A 15,971-nucleotide genomic window follows, 5' to 3' on the forward strand; every position below is an offset into this window, starting at 1 on the left:
AATATCAATAGCTTGCCCAAGTCACAGAGTTAGTGAGTGGCATTTGTACTCAGGTGTGTCTAATTCCAAAGTCTAGACATTTTCCACCGCTCTGAAGGTATAATGGGTCCTTCCCAAAGTGAAAAAACATCCACCTGCCCTCAGACCGCCGTGAGCCAATACGGAAAATCCACAACCCTCAAGCATCACATTTCTTTCCTCCAAACAACGCAGCATGTGGCTGTGCCAGCGCACATACAGAGTGAAAAATCCTCACTCAACCCATACTCTGGTCATTATTTCCCTAGATTTGTTGCATTAAAGTCTCAACCAACAATTCTAACAGCCTTTTAGATGGAAATTTAAGTCATTTAACAACACACACAAAAGTGTTGGGTAAAAGTCCAAAAGCATTGCAAACTTGGCCCACGGCCCTTTCTCATAAAAAAAAAAAAAAGAGCTAAGAATTGATGAGAAGAGGGTGAGAAAGAAGGACTTTGTGGAAGGCAAAGAGAGTTCAAACAATTGCAGTAGAATACGCAATCAATAAATATTTGTCCGGTAAACAACTAAGATAGGCTATGGCAGTTTGAAAGAAGAGAACTTGCCAAGTTCTCCTCTTCATAATAATTTTCATTCAATGGGCTTGCCTACATCACAGATCCACAAACTCTTATTAGGAAACTAATTTGAATGATAAAGCATACAGATGGCCACCTTCTCACTGTGTCCTCATATGGCCTTTCTGCTGTGCACAAACAGACACAGAGTCAGAGAGAGATCTGAGGTCTCTTCCTCTTCTTATAAGGACACCAATACTATCATCAGATTAGGGCCCCACCCTCATGACCTTCATTTAACCTTGATTACCTCCCTAAGAGTCCTATCTCCAAATATAGTCACACTGAGGGTTAGGACTTCAAGTATGAATTTGGGGGGGAGGGGAAGATATGATTCAGTGTACGACACTCATTAAGAATAGAATAAGTACTTGTTGGGACTTCCCTGGTGACGCAGTGGTTAAGAATCCTCCTGCCAATGCAGGGGACACAGGTTCGAGCCCTGGTCCGGGAAGATCCCACAGGCTGCAGAGCAACTAAGCCCGAGCGCCACAACTACTGAGCCTGCGCTCTAGAGCCCGCAACCCACAACTACTGAGCCTGCGTGCCTAGAGCCCATGCTCTGCAACAGGAGAAGCCACTGCAGTGAGAAGCCCGTGCACCACAAGGAAGAATAGCCCCTGCTCGCCACAACTAGAGAAAAGCCTGCACGCAGCAATGAAGACCCAACGCAGCCAAAAATAAGTAATTAATTTTAAAAAAAAAAAGAATAAGTACTTGTTGATTGCAGAAGACATCGAGGGCTCATGGACATCTTTCTGAGTCATCTCTTGCCCTGGGTCATAGTTTGGATAACTGGTTCAGGAACATTCTGTCAGGCTCTTCTAAAAACTTGACCTTTTAAGGTTTTAGAAATAAGTCGAAAAGAAGAGGAATTGAGGTTCAAAGAGGTAGAATACTATTCCAACAGCCACATAACTAGTTAGATGTTCAGTTACAGTAAAAACTCAGTTTGCTTTCTAAAGTCTTTCATTTTCACCTCTGCCTCTCACAGCAGAGGAAAACCAGCAGATGGAGTTAATCTTAGATTGGAGGGTCAATAATAAGAGGGAGGAGTTACTGGACATCTATGGGACTATGGCCTTTGTATCACTCAGCGTGCTCATCCAGTAAATAGCGAAGGGCTTCATGACTATATGAATGATTTCTACTTATTGTTTTCACTTCCGTCATTACTTTAACCTTGACGTTATGATCTTCACTGTACAGAAGTGAAATAAGACAAATAAAAGTTATATAACTTGCCCAAAGGCCCAGAACTAGAGCTGAGATCCAAACCCGCATCTGATCTGTCTTGTCCTTTCTGCTGTCTCCCTATATTTCCAAATATTGAATAGTGAGTGAAGTCATTCCTTCAAGATTGCAAAATTCTTTTAGAGACCATTTTATATCCACACCGCAGTGCACACTGAAGGAATAAAAGGAGACCTTCAAACACAGGAAATATAAATGCACTTGGAATTGCAGATATTCAATGATCAGTAGATACTAACAAGCTTATTGTTTTCCTTTGTTTACTTGTAGAAGAGAATTCCTTCAAGAAGATCAGGAACAACGGATCTGGATTCTACTCTCAGCTTCCAAATCCCCAATTCTGCCTAAGAGTGAGATACCCTAGGACCGCAGAACCTCGGGAACCTTCAGCCAAACCCACCTCCACCATGGGGGTCGTGACTCGGCTGTTGGCAGGCATCTTCCTAGCTCTGCTTGCCCTTCCTGCCGAAGGGGGCGTCCTCAAGAAAGTCATCCGGCACAAGCGACAGAGTGGGGTGAATGTCACCCTGCCAGAGGAGAACCAGCCGGTGGTGTTTAATCACGTCTACAACATCAAGCTGCCTGTGGGGTCCCAGTGCTCGGTGGATCTGGAATCAGCCAGTGGGGAGAAAGACTTGGTCCCACTGTCAGAGCCCAGGGAGAGCTTCCAGGAGCACACGGTAGATGGGGAAAACCAGATCGTCTTCACACACCGCATCAACATCCCCCGCCGGGCCTGTGGTTGTGCCGCTGCTCCTGACATCAAGGAGCTTCTGAGCAGACTGGAGGAGCTAGAGAACCTGGTGTCTTCCCTGCGGGAGCAGTGCACCTTGGGAGCAGGCTGCTGCTTCCAGCCTGCCGAAGGTAGGAGCTGGTGACCGGCCCAGCCCCTCACTGTACACGTGAGCAGGCCAGGACCCATCGGTTGTTTTCCAGAGTGGGCTCCCTGGGGAACTAGCCTCACAAGGTGTTCATTCAAAAGAGATTTTATGGACAAATGATTGTGCAGAACGTAATCATCTCCATTCTGCTCTTGGAGAGTCTTGGTGACAAATGTTTCTCAGAGGAATTTTCAGGCCTCTGAGAATTCCTGCTTTGAAAAACCCTATTTTAGTTTAAGTACGAGTTTCTAAAACTTACTTGACAATGAAATCTACTCATTCTCTACCCTTAAAACCTATGAATTTATTTTGAAATCCCTAACCCAAAGATCGTTCTCTGAAAAGTGGTGAGGTAGCCCCATCACTTCGTTGTACAAATAGGGAAACTAAGGCCTAGAAGGAAGTTGGGATTCCTCAAGGTCCTGCCGTAAGCGGCCAAGTTAGGACTTAAACTACAGTATTCCACACCCCAGTGTTCTTGCAAAGTTACAATGCTGCCTACGGTGATGCAAAATCTGTGGGAAATAGAAAAAATGTTCCAGTTTAACGGCAGCAACGATGATGATCGCAATATGAATTGAGCCCCTTTATGTACCAGGAATTGTAATTCACCATCTCATTTAATCCTTCCAACAACCCTTTGAGATAAGGTTTAATACCCCCTCTCTACAGATCTAAGAAAGGAGACTCAAAAAAGTTAAACAGCTGGCGCAAGATGACTCAAAGAGTGATAAGAGATAGGAGCTTTGAAGGTGCCTGTGTGTCTCCACAACTCACGCTACCCCAGTGATACCCTGTCTCCAGGTGCATCTTTTTTTAAGGAATTGTGTCGCTTTGGAAGTTTGTCTTCATCTTCATCCCCTAAAGTTGATAGAGCTACAGGGGCTTCAACAGCTTCAAATCAGAGATGAAAATCTCTATTTCTGCTGCTCACAAAAAATACTAGAAAGTATTTTGGCAGATTATTTCAAGAGTAGCCCTAATTGTTGTAAGTGGAGAGTACTATAGGACATCCTTTAGGTTTCCAAGGCAAAAGCAACAGCAACAAAAAAGTTTTCTTTATGCACAAATGACTTTATCTTCCACTTCTGTCAACTCCCTGGCAAAACGCAGGGGGCACTTACACAATAGGACTAATGCTAAAGAATGGGTTAAAAAAAAACATGGTTAATGCAGTGCTGTCCATTAGAACTGTAATCTGAGCCATGTATGTAATTAACTTTTCCAATAGTCACATTAATGAAAGAAAAAAGGAACAGGTAAAAATGATTTTAATCATCTATCCAATATAAGTAAATAATCTTTCAGCTTGGAATCAATACAAAAATTGTTAATGGACATTTTACATTCTTTTCTTTTATGCTAAGTCTTTGAAATCCAGTGTGTATGTAGTTCCCAGTTAGAGCACATCTCAATCCAGACTAGCCACAATTCAGTTGTTCAGAAGCCACGTGTGTCTGGTGGCTACCATACTAGACAACATAGGTTTAGATTCTCACTCTCCAAGCCAACTTTTTTCTTAAAATGGACTTCCCTCCTGTTGTCAGGAAGGAGATAAAGTGTATTAATTCAACTGTATTTAGATGCAGAGAAAATGGAGTGAGTTTTGTTTGTTTCTTCTCCTCGGCTCCATGGAGACCACACCAGCCAGTGCTGCAAGTTAAACCAAGACATTACAGAGACTTCAAACAGCCAGAGTCACAGCAGCCCTGGCCACGTATTCCTCGTATTCACCCACCACCGCAGCTTTCAGGATAGAGAGGAAAGGAGATGGAGGCACATGAGCTTTGTGAGCGCTGAGCCCAATGCAAAGCTGTCCTCACAGAATTAGAAAGCCACTCCTGGGCTTCCCTGGTGGCGCAGTGGTTGAGAGTCCGCCTGCCGATGCAGGGGACACGGGTTCGTGCCCCGGTCCGGGAAGATCCCACATGCCGCAGAGCGGCTGGGTCCGTGAGCCATGGCTGCTGAGCCTGCGCGTCCGGAGCCTGTGCTCCGCAGCGGGAGAGGACACAACAGTGAGAGGCCCGAGTACCGCAAAAAAAAAAAAAAAAAAAAAAAGCCACTCCTTAGCTGCCTCATTTCAGTTACAAAAAAGTTAGAAGGTTTTGGTCACATAAACACATATAACAACTTGAGTCGACCCAAAGCGCTCTGCAAAAGGAAACCACAGTAAGCACAACAGCGGGTCCTTAATGTCCTCGTTTAACCTGATTTACCCAGGGAAGTGGGCCATTGGTCCCACCTGACCGACGAAGAAACAGCTCCAGAGCGTCTGAAATTTTTTGCCAATGCAGCACAGCTATTGAGTCGAGGCATCAGAACTGAGTTCAGTTCAACAATTATTTCTTGGTGAAACACTTATTCTCCTGTATGTCTGACCTTGGCTAGGTACGGGAAAAGTAACAACACAGGCCAGCATAATGCATTGCACAGGCAGTGATTCGTAACCTTTGGGTCACGGGATTACTTGGAAATTTGATGAAAACTATGGGAGTTCTCCCCAGGGATGGAAATATACACACATACACACACACACACACACACACAGAATCTGCATATGAACCTACAATTTCAGAGAGTACAGGTTAAGAATTCCCACCTAGTACCATTAGATGAGGCCCCAACTGATTTCACACAATAAGCAAGTGGTTTTCAAGCCAGATGGGGCCTGAGGGTGCAACCCTGCTCTGGCTGAATTTGAATTTGGGTTTTGTGGCTACAAACCAAGAAACTGGGCTGCTGGCGCTCAGTGGAGAGCCTCTGTTCTCTTCCCTCCCTGCAGGCCACCTGGACACCAAACCCTTCTGCAGCGGCCGGGGCAACTTCAGCACTGAAGGCTGTGGCTGTGTGTGTGAACCGGGCTGGAAAGGCCCCAACTGCTCTGAGCCTGAATGTCCAGGCAACTGTCACCTGCGAGGCCAGTGCCTGGACGGGCAGTGCGTGTGTGACAAGGGCTTCACGGGGGAGGACTGCGGCCAGCTGGCCTGTCCCAGCGACTGCAATGACCAGGGCAAGTGCATGAACGGGACCTGCGTCTGCTTCGAAGGCTATTCGGGGGTGGACTGCAGCCAGGAGCCCTGCCCGGTGCCCTGCAGCGAGGAGCACGGCCGCTGCGTGGACGGCCGCTGTGTGTGTCAGGACGGCTTCGCCGGCGAGGACTGCAACGAGCCCCTGTGTCTGCACAACTGCCGCGGCCGCGGGAGCTGCGTGGAGAACGAGTGCGTGTGCGATGAGGGCTTCACGGGCGAGGACTGCGGCGAGCTCGTCTGCCCCAACGACTGCTTCGACCGCGGCCGCTGCGTCAACGGCACCTGCTACTGCGACGAGGGCTTCGCGGGTGAGGACTGCGGCCAGCTCGCCTGCCCCCACGCCTGCCACGGCCGCGGCCGCTGCGACGAGGGCCAGTGCGTGTGCGACGAGGGCTTCGCGGGTGCGGACTGCAGCGAGAAGCGCTGTCCCTCTGACTGCCACGACCGCGGCCGCTGCCTGGACGGGCACTGCGAGTGCGACGACGGCTTCACGGGCGCGGACTGCGGTGAGCTCCGGTGTCCCCGCGATTGCAGCGGCCACGGCCGCTGCGTCAACGGGCAGTGCGTGTGCAACGAGGGTCGCACCGGGGAGGACTGCGGGCAGCTGCGGTGCCCCAACGACTGTCACGGCCGCGGGCGCTGTGTGCAGGGGCGGTGCGAGTGCGAACTCGGCTTCCAGGGCTATGACTGTAGCGAGATGAGCTGCCCCCATGACTGTTACCAGCACGGCCGCTGCCTGAATGGCATGTGTGTCTGTGATGACGCCTACATGGGTGAGGACTGCCGGGAGCTGCGCTGCCCCCAGGACTGCAGCCAGCGGGGCCGCTGCGTGGACGGGCGGTGTGTGTGCGAGGACGGCTTCGCCGGCCCCGACTGCGCAGACCTCTCCTGTCCCGGCGACTGCCACGGCCGGGGCCGCTGCGTGGACGGCCAGTGCGTGTGCCACGAGGGCTTCACGGGCAAGGACTGCGGGCAGCACAGGTGTCCCGACGACTGTCACGGCCAGGGCCGCTGCGTGGACGGCCAGTGCGTGTGCCACGAGGGCTTCACTGGGTTGGACTGCGGGCAGCGCTCCTGCCCCAACGACTGCAGCAACTGGGGGCAGTGCATCTCCGGCCGCTGCATCTGCAATGAGGGCTACACCGGAGAAGACTGCTCCCAAGGTGAGTACCAGCGCTCCAGCGAACTAGCGTGATGACAGCCATCATCGAGTTGGCGTGTGCTGGAGAACTCCATGTTATACCAAACACACACACACACACACACACACACACACACACACACACCGACTCTTTGACTTACCTGTTACAGAGCTATCTATTTGAGGGCTCAGAGGCTCAGAGAGGTTATGGAATTGTCCCAAGGACACACAGCTTATACATCACAGAGCTGGTACCTGAATCTGGGTAACTCATCTACGCTGAGTTTAACACCCAGTGCCCACGAAGAGGGTAGATGAAACGCTCACCTCCCTTTTGCTAAACATCAACCTTCTTTCCTACTCTGTATTGACATGGAACCAATAATGAACTAAATCCCTCATTTGAATGGAAGTAAAAACTCAGCTAAGTTGAATGGACAGTGAGATTACATAAAACAAACTGTTTTAAATGCACATTCAGCTAAAGATGAAGTGCTGATCACCTGTGAAGCAGGCCCGTCTCTTAATCACCTTTTTGTTGCTGTCTTTTATCCCAAGGACTGTGAGTGCCTTAAAAGAGCATTATCCCAGCAGTTAGCACAGGGCATGTATTCAGTAAGTAAACACTGGTTGAGTGAAAACACAGCAAAGACCGATAATGCTCATGTTTAACGAGGGTCTTCTTTGTACTTCCCTCATCCACCCTTATATACCTGTCGTAATGGAGACTTTCTGCCTTAATTAAAGCCATTGGCACATAAAAACAAACACACGGCTCTGTGTTTGACGTGGCCAAGCCAGGGAAGCCTGGTTGGAAGGAAGACCAGGCTGGCCGGGAGGAGAGGTACCTTCCAAATTTGATGAGTAAGCAAAGTTGAGCAAGTCCCTCTGCCTCACTCACCTCTCAGAAAAGGAAAGAGTTGGACCAGATGAGCCTAAAATACCCTTCCAGTGCTAAGAATGTATGACGTGAAGTTCAGAGCAGAAAGCGAAGCCCAGGCTGCACTTTCCCATGCAGATGGCCTACATGTGAACTAAGGTCCAGGGAGTGGAGAAGTCGGAGGGGCCAGTTCACAAAGAGCCCTGAAGGCCACGCTGCAGACCTGGAACTTTAGCCTGAAGGCAAGGGATGGCCACCAAAGGTTTTGAAGATGGGTCACAGCAGGAGGGTCCTTGATGAGTCTGCATTTTAGAAAGTGGAAGCTGGATTTCAGGGCTCCGTGACTGGGGGAAGAGACAGGTCCAGGGAAACAAACCAAGAGGGAATTCATTGAGTGCGTTATGACACCACCTGACCCAAACTGTCCTTCCTTATTCTTGCCAGTGTCCCCTCCCAGAGACCTCATCGTGACAGAAGTGACAGAAGAGACCATAAACCTGGCCTGGGAAAATGAGATGCGGGTCACAGAGTACCTCATTGTGTACACGCCCACCCACGAAGACGGCCTAGAAATGCAGTTCCGCGTCCCTGGAAACCAGACGTCCACCACCATCCAGGAGTTGGAGCCTGGCGTGGAGTACCTTATCCGCGTGTTCGCCGTCCTGGAGAACAAGAAGAGCATTCCTGTCAGCGCCAGGGTGGCCACTTGTGAGTGAGCAGAACACCTCTCGGCAGCCTCCACTGCCCTCCTCCTGTCCAGTACACAGCCCCCCCATAAGTTACTGCCTCACCTTTGCCCCTGCAGCTCTATGGCTGTCTTTATGCAGTTACACTAGTTAAAACTCTGGAATCCAGTTAAGCCCAATGAATTTTTAAAAAATTTTATTGACATATAGTTGATTTATAATGTTGTGTTAATTTCTGCTGTACAGCAAAGTGATTCAGTTATACGTATATATGTATTCTTTTTCCTATAACCCATTGATTATTTGTTAAAGAAAGTCCTCACATACTAACTCATTTAACTCACAATAACCCTACTAGACAGGAGCTACTGTTAACCCATTTTACAGATGAGGAAACTGAGACTCTGAATGGTTAAGCATCTCATCCCATATCACACAGTTAATAAGTGGTAGAGATAGGATTTGAACCCTGGCAGTCTGAAGTACTCTATTCTACTACTACCTTTCTATGGAGCTCACTGTCTATATATTTAAAAAATACAAAAGTGGAGACATCAAGGTTCACGTTATTCTTCCTTTAAGAGTTCAACATCAGAATAATTACCTCCACTCCTAAAAAGCAAGCTGTGGCTAGAAATTGGTTCTTTTTTGCTTAGTAATAGTAACATTGGCTGCTTTTATTAAACTTGTGCTTCAGGCCAGGAACCATGGCCAGCAGTCACTGTGGGACTCAGCAGTCTCAACACATTCCCAAGGGGTAGGCATACTTAGCTCCTTCTCTTGGATGAAGAAACTGAGGTTCAGGGCATTTTGTTAACTCAACCAAGCACACAAAAGTCGTGATGATGAAGCCGAGATTCTAGCCCATCTGTATGATTTCAAAGTCTATTGTCATATTAGGTTTAAGCATGTGAAATTGCCAGTATTCAATCATATCGTTGGTCCTTATATTGATATTAATTTCCATGACGCCTCATAGTAGATGGCATCCCAGGAGAACCCTTAAATAGACTCCAGCTCTGACAGACAGCCCTGTGGGGTTTAGTGGAATCATGTCTGTCTGCTCCATCACACATGTAGTCATCTCTACCTCCTCTCTGTGCTCTTCCTGACAGACCTGCCTACCCCTGAAGGTCTAAAATTCAAGTCCATCAAGGAGACATCTGTGGAAGTGGAGTGGGATCCTGTAGACATCGCTTTTGAAACGTGGGAGGTCATCTTCCGGAATATGGTAAGGGGCACAGAGGAGTGGGCGCCTTCAACCACAAGAATCTGAAAGATGCTCACAGGCTCTGTAGACTTTTCTATCAACTCACTTCCTTGGCTTCTGGTGGGGGACAAGGCTCTAAGTAGCCCCTGTGCATCTGCATCTATTTTTAAGTGACTTAAGAAGTCAATAAGCACAGCACTTAGGGCTGAGAGCCTAAGTAAGTAGATGGCAAGTCATCTCTATGTTCCGAGTACCCATTACAGTCTTACAAATCTCCACTCAGAGGCAAAGAAGACAAGAAATGGTCTCTATCTCAGAATGCCTCCAGGCATATCTGAGATTCAGTATCCTTTCTCTCTGTGCCTAAAAGCACATGTGAGGCAGGAAAGTGGTCCCTGAGTTCAAAGTCAAGCTCTGCCTCTTACTAGCTATGTGGAAGATGGGGCAATGACCTGACTTCTGGGATGCTGGCTTCCTCGTCTATGAAAAGAAGGACTGATTTGGTGGCTCCAGAGTTCCTTTGGTTCTCATGCCTGTCATTTGACTTGAGTGTCAAAGGGGTGAGTAGAGAGGTCTGTGGGAGGGAGAAACCAACTTGAGAGATGTATTCATGTCTCTATATCCTCAGCACCTGCCATGCTGATCAGATGCTTAGTAAGTGCCTAGTGATAGATGAAAGAGGAAGGCATGAATACAGAATGAATGAATCACATAAATGAAGGAGCTGGTACCTCCTTAGGTCTTACAAAGGTGCCTCTCTATTTCAGAATAAAGAAGATGAGGAAGAGATCACCAAAAGCCTGCGGAGGCCGGAGACCACGTACCGGCAAACTGGCCTGGCTCCCGGGCAAGCGTATGAGATATCTCTGCACATCGTGAAAAACAATACCCGGGGCCCAAGCCTGAAGAGGGTGACAACGACCCGTGAGTATCACCTTTAACACCACTGACACAAGGATAAAGCTGACTGTACTGCAAAGCATCTCTGGTTGATAACGTGCCCTCTTACAGAGCATCTGTATCAATTAGCTTTTTTTTTTTTACAAATTTATTTATTTTATTTATATTTATTTTTGGCCGCGTTGGGTCTTTGCTGCTGCGTGCGGGCTTTCTGAAGTTGTGGCGAGCGGGGGCCACTCCTCGTTGTGGTACGGGGGCCCCTCATCGCGGTGGCCTCTCTTGTTGAGGAGCACGGGCTCTAGGCATGCAAGCTTCAGTAGTTGTGGCTCACGGGCTTGGTAGTTGTGGCGCACGGGCTTAGTTGCTCCATGGCATGTGGGATCCTCCTGGACCAGGGCTCGAACCCGCGTCCCCTGCATTGACAGGCAGATTCCCAACCACTGTGCCACCAGGGAAGCCCTCAATTAGCTTTTGCTACATAAAAAACAAGCTCCAAACCTTGTGGCTTGAAATGATACTTTTGCACATTGGTGGTTTGGGGTTGGACAGTTTTTCTGTTCTTGACTCGACTCACTTATGCATCTGTATGGGCTGGGGGCTGGTTGGCCCAGGATGGCCTCAGCCAGGACGGTGCCCTTCTGCCTCACATGGTCCCTCAGCCTCCGGTGGGCTAGCCTGGGCCTGATCTCACGGCGGCTGAGCAGGCTCACAAAAGACACTGGGTCACTTCCATCAAAGCAAATCTCAAGGCCAGTCCAGATTGAAGGGGTAGGGGAAAAGATCCATCTCTTTATGTGAGAAGCTTCAAAGTGACATTGCAAAGGGGCACCGATACGGGAAAACAAATAAATGAGACTCTAGCAAATAATCTACCATACTATCTGATTCAATATTAGTACCCAGTCCTATGGAAAAGGTAGGGACAATATTAATGCTATTATTTTTCAAGAGTCAAAACTGAGGCTTAAAGAAGCTGAATCAGTTTAACTAACACCACACGGTTAATACTATCAGGGCCAGAATTTTAAGCCTGGGTTTACTTTTATGACTTTAACCCCATTACCGGTAACATTGACTAGGCTCCGGGTTATGTAGAGTGTGGATTCTATGTCTTCAACAGGAACTTAGATAAAATGTGACTCAGTGCTAAACAGATCAGAACTTCTTGGGTGTAGAGTAGGACTTGGCACTGCTAGATCATTTGGTGGGGGGAATAAAAATCCTGAATTTGGAGTTGTTCTATCAAGAAGCAAATTTTTATAAATAAATAAGCAAATAAAATTTGCACTGACATTTGGGAAAATCTCTTTATCTTCTTCAAGATAGTATACGTGCCAACTATTTAAGGTACTGACTCTTCTTGGCAGGGGGTGATTGGACAATTTAAATCTGTTTACTAATGACAAGAAAGAACATCTTGCATTTAAATATTTGCACATTTTGTTTAACTCAGATCCAATTCATAAGATTGTCTTTTTTATAAGCAAGTGTTTTCCATCATCCTGACAACATCGCACTGTGGTAGGTAGAAGGCGGGTACCAACAAGAAAAAAATCATTAGATCACCAGAAAGCCATAGAAAAGATTAAGCAAATGCTTATTTGCTATAGAGATGGCCCATTGAAAATACAAAAGACATTTCTTTCATCTGCCCTTTTCTTTTTAATCTAAATTTAGGGATTGGCTGCTTTATTTTCTTCTTCTTGAAGGACAAACATCCCAACATTTGAAGTTTCATAATCACATAAATAACAACACTGAGAGGCAGATACTTACCTGTTTATTTTGCGGATACCTGATCTTTTCCCAGATTTAAAGGATCTTAAAAATTTCATATTTAGCTCCTTCCCTCTCAGCTCTATATAGAGATTGTATGACAACCATTTCTGATATGTAAATATTTTTGAGAGCCATCATTTAAAGGAGAAAGAGCCTGGGCTTTGGATCCAAAGAGTCCTGAGCTTGAATTTCAGCTTCACCAATAACCATCACCTTGGGTAGATCCACTTCTTTAAGCCTTAGACCCACCATCTGGAAACCGGGTTCATATATCTTCCTACGGCATAGTCACGAGAGTTAAGACTTAAACGACAAAGCACTGTTCTTGGCACATAGTGAACACAAGACAACGTTAATCTCCTGTATTGAAGGGTTCTGAACCTAGGGCGAGATCGGTGTCCTTGACTGTATCTCAACTTCTTTAATGAAAGGGCTGTTAAGAAAGGTAGTAGGTATGGTTCAGGTGTTTCCTAGCACCTTGAAGATCATAGGACGGGAGGCTTCACTGCTGAATTGCAGTATTATTTTCATTGTGGATTTCACGGCTTCAACATCTGTGAGCTGAGACTAATGTATCAACTCATAGAGTTCAAAAACTAGACTCTGCAGGTTTCTCACAATCAGCTATGAATTATTCCTCCTCCTCCTCATTCCCTTTATAAAACCAAGTTCCTTTCATTTGATATTGTTTCCTCAACCAGTGCTGAAATCACAAACTTAACTATTTAAAAAAATGAAGAAACATTGACTGAATGCTTTAATATCTTAACTTTCAGCCTGGTATGTTTTACTATATAATGTTTTAATGCATTAAAATTATCTAATTAGAAAAAAAAAGAGTAAAGATAAATGGCAAAGCCTGATGCGACACTCGGGATTCAAAAAGGTCAAAGACCGGGGCTTCCCTGGTGGCGCAGTGGTTGAGAATCTGCCTGCAATGCAGAGGACATGGGTTTGAGCCCCGGCCTGGGAAGATCCCACATGCCGCGGAGCAACTAGGCCCGTGAGCCACAACTACTGAGCCTGCGCGACTGGAGCCTGTGCTCCGCAACAAGAGAGGCCGCGACAGTGAGAGGCCCGTGCACCGTGATTAAGAGTGGCCCCCGCTTGCCACAACCAGAGAAAGCCCTCGCACAGAAACGAAGACCCAACACAGCCAAAAATAAATAAATAAATATTAAAGGCAAAGAAGAAAGGGGAAATTGTAAATAGAGTAAGGATCTAGTTTAAAAAAAAAAAAAAAGGTCAAAGACCGACTCTCTGAATGACCCTATCTAGATTGTATAATACGGTTTGAATAAACTGTGACAAATTTGTTACAGAATAGTGAGAAAAGCACAATACTAGGAAGTTCTTATTTTTGATTGTGGTAAGAACACTTAACCGGAGATCTACCCTCTTAACACGTTTTTACGTGCACAATAGAGTACTGTCAACCAGAGGCATAATGCTGTACAGCAGACTTCTAGAACTTAATCGTCTTGCAAACTGAAACTTTATACCCGTAGGGGAAGGAGTATGTGTTTATCTGTTTGCAACAGGGTCAGACAATGGTTCTTGTTAGAAAGTGACATATGAGTGGGATTTTGAAGGATGAATAGGAGATTTTTAGAGGGAGAGGAGCAATCTCAGGAAGAAGAAACAGAGGAACAGCAAGTGTAGAGGCCGGGGGTGAGAAACAACACGGGGTGCTCTCGGAGGAGAAGTATGCTGTCAGAGCAGGAAGCCCAGAGTGGGTGGGGCAGGAGGTGCGCAGCAGGGCAGGAGGAAGGGCCAAGATGCGGCCTCAGAGACACGCAAGGCTTGAGATAGCCGTGACTTTCTTGCTTGAATTATTTTCATCAAAACTAACTTTCCATGCATTGTCAAGACAGTCATTGCCTCACTTTTCTGTTTCATTATTTGGATAGAGAAGTTACCAATTAGGGAGTTCTGCCTAATTAAAAAACCATAGAGGCTAAGTCAATGTTTTTCAAGTGAAGTAGCCCGTAAGTGTGTTTCTTCAACTTATGATGATGATGATGATAATAATAATATAGTCACAACCATTCATCATATAACCACTACATTGCAGGCCATGTGCTAGATGCTCCACACGCATTATTTCCTTTAATGTTTGAAAAAACAGAAACCCTACAAGGTAATTGTCATCATCCCTACTTATAGCATAGCAAACAGGAAACTGAGGTTCCGAAAGACAAAATAAGGTCAGTTGGCCAGTACGCACCTGAACGTACGCTCACGCATCTGGAAGGCTACAAGCCCTCTTTCTGCTCAGCCCTTGGCACTGGCCCTGACCTCTGAAACCCCTCTGTCCTCTGCCTGTCACAGGCTTGGACGCCCCCAGCCAGATCGAAGTGAAAGACGTTACGGACACCACTGCTCTGATCACCTGGTCCAAGCCCCTGGCCGAGATCGACAGCATTGAGCTCACATACGGGATCAAAGATGTGCCAGGCGACCGAACCAGCATCGACCTCACACACGAGGAGAACCAGTACTCCATCGGGAACCTGAAGCCAGACACAGAGTACGAGGTTTCCCTCATCTCCCACAGGGCCGACATGTCTAGCAGCCCCGCCAGAGAGACCTTCACAACAGGTAACGGGCCTCCCCCTGCTAACAGCCCCAAGAGAGGAAAGATTGCCAGACTCCCATCCCCACTACATGTCGAGGTGTCTTCCAGGCTCCTTTTACAGTGGAAACAATGGAAAGGGGATTTTCATTTCTTTAAGTTTTATTTTAAAATACTGTAGCAATTGATGATTAATATTACCCCAAATAACCTTCTAAGGCAAAAGAAAATTTTTGCCTACATAGAAGATTCTGGTCTGAGATTCTCAGACATTTTGGTTAAAACAAAATTTAAATAAATATTTTAATAATAAAATGCAGTATATGGAAAACATAAATGACAAAGATGCCTTCTAACCTCTTAGCCTACAGCACTATCTTAAAAGTACCAAAGTGTCAATCATTCATTCACTAAATAGTTTTTCAGAGCTCGGTAAGCTCCGTATGAGTTATTAAAAATCCAGTGATGAATACAACAAACCTGTTCTTACAGTCATAGAGCTTATTTGCAAGTTTCTGTACAGTTTTTATTAAGCACGAAATCGGTGGAAAACGTGAATGATTGAGGTAACATGTGCTTTAATAATGAGGAAAGTGTCAAGTATGTAGTATTTGTTTAGATGTGTGCATTAACTATTGAACCAGAGAAGTGTGTGGGCAATTCTGTCATTTCTCTCCAATGGCAGGCACCTTTCATGTCTCACCTTGAACTGGCAAGGACTCCCTCTCTCCTGGTGCCTGGTGTTCTCAATACCAATGCCCCTTCCTCTCCCAAACAGGCCTGGATGCGCCCAGAAATCTCCGCCGCATCTCCCAGACAGACAACAGCATCACCCTGGAGTGGAGGAACGTCAAGGCGGCCGCCGACAATTACAGAATTAAGTACGCACCCATCTCCGGAGGTGACCATGCCGAGGTAGAAGTCCCCAGGAGGCAACAAACCACAACCAAAACTACACTCACAGGTGAGGTCCGCATCCCTGACCCAACTGGCCCTGGGGGCATGTCCCCACGTTGCAACCCTCCAGAGAGTGAATA

General features: G+C 46.7%; 1 protein-coding gene across 5 annotated transcripts in view; it reads left to right on the plus strand.

Moving 5' to 3' along the window:
- Positions 1-2,218: 2,218 nt before the first annotated feature.
- The window catches only part of TNC (tenascin C), a 66,806-nt gene continuing 53,053 nt past the window's right edge, over positions 2,219-15,971 (plus strand). For all 5 annotated transcript variants that reach the window (XM_082656619.1, XM_082656620.1, XM_082656621.1 and 2 more), the window contains exons 1-7: positions 2,219-2,717; positions 5,517-6,926; positions 8,229-8,492; positions 9,586-9,701; positions 10,448-10,604; positions 14,691-14,960; positions 15,713-15,898. In XM_082656619.1, coding sequence (XP_082512745.1) covers positions 2,261-2,717; positions 5,517-6,926; positions 8,229-8,492; positions 9,586-9,701; positions 10,448-10,604; positions 14,691-14,960; positions 15,713-15,898 — 2,860 coding nt within the window. In that variant the 5' untranslated portion in view covers positions 2,219-2,260. The remainder of the gene's footprint in view (positions 2,718-5,516; positions 6,927-8,228; positions 8,493-9,585; positions 9,702-10,447; positions 10,605-14,690; positions 14,961-15,712; positions 15,899-15,971) is intronic.

Source organism: Grampus griseus (assembly GCF_964374135.1).
Source record: "Grampus griseus genome assembly, chromosome: 6".
Taxonomy (NCBI): Eukaryota; Metazoa; Chordata; class Mammalia; order Artiodactyla; family Delphinidae; genus Grampus; species Grampus griseus.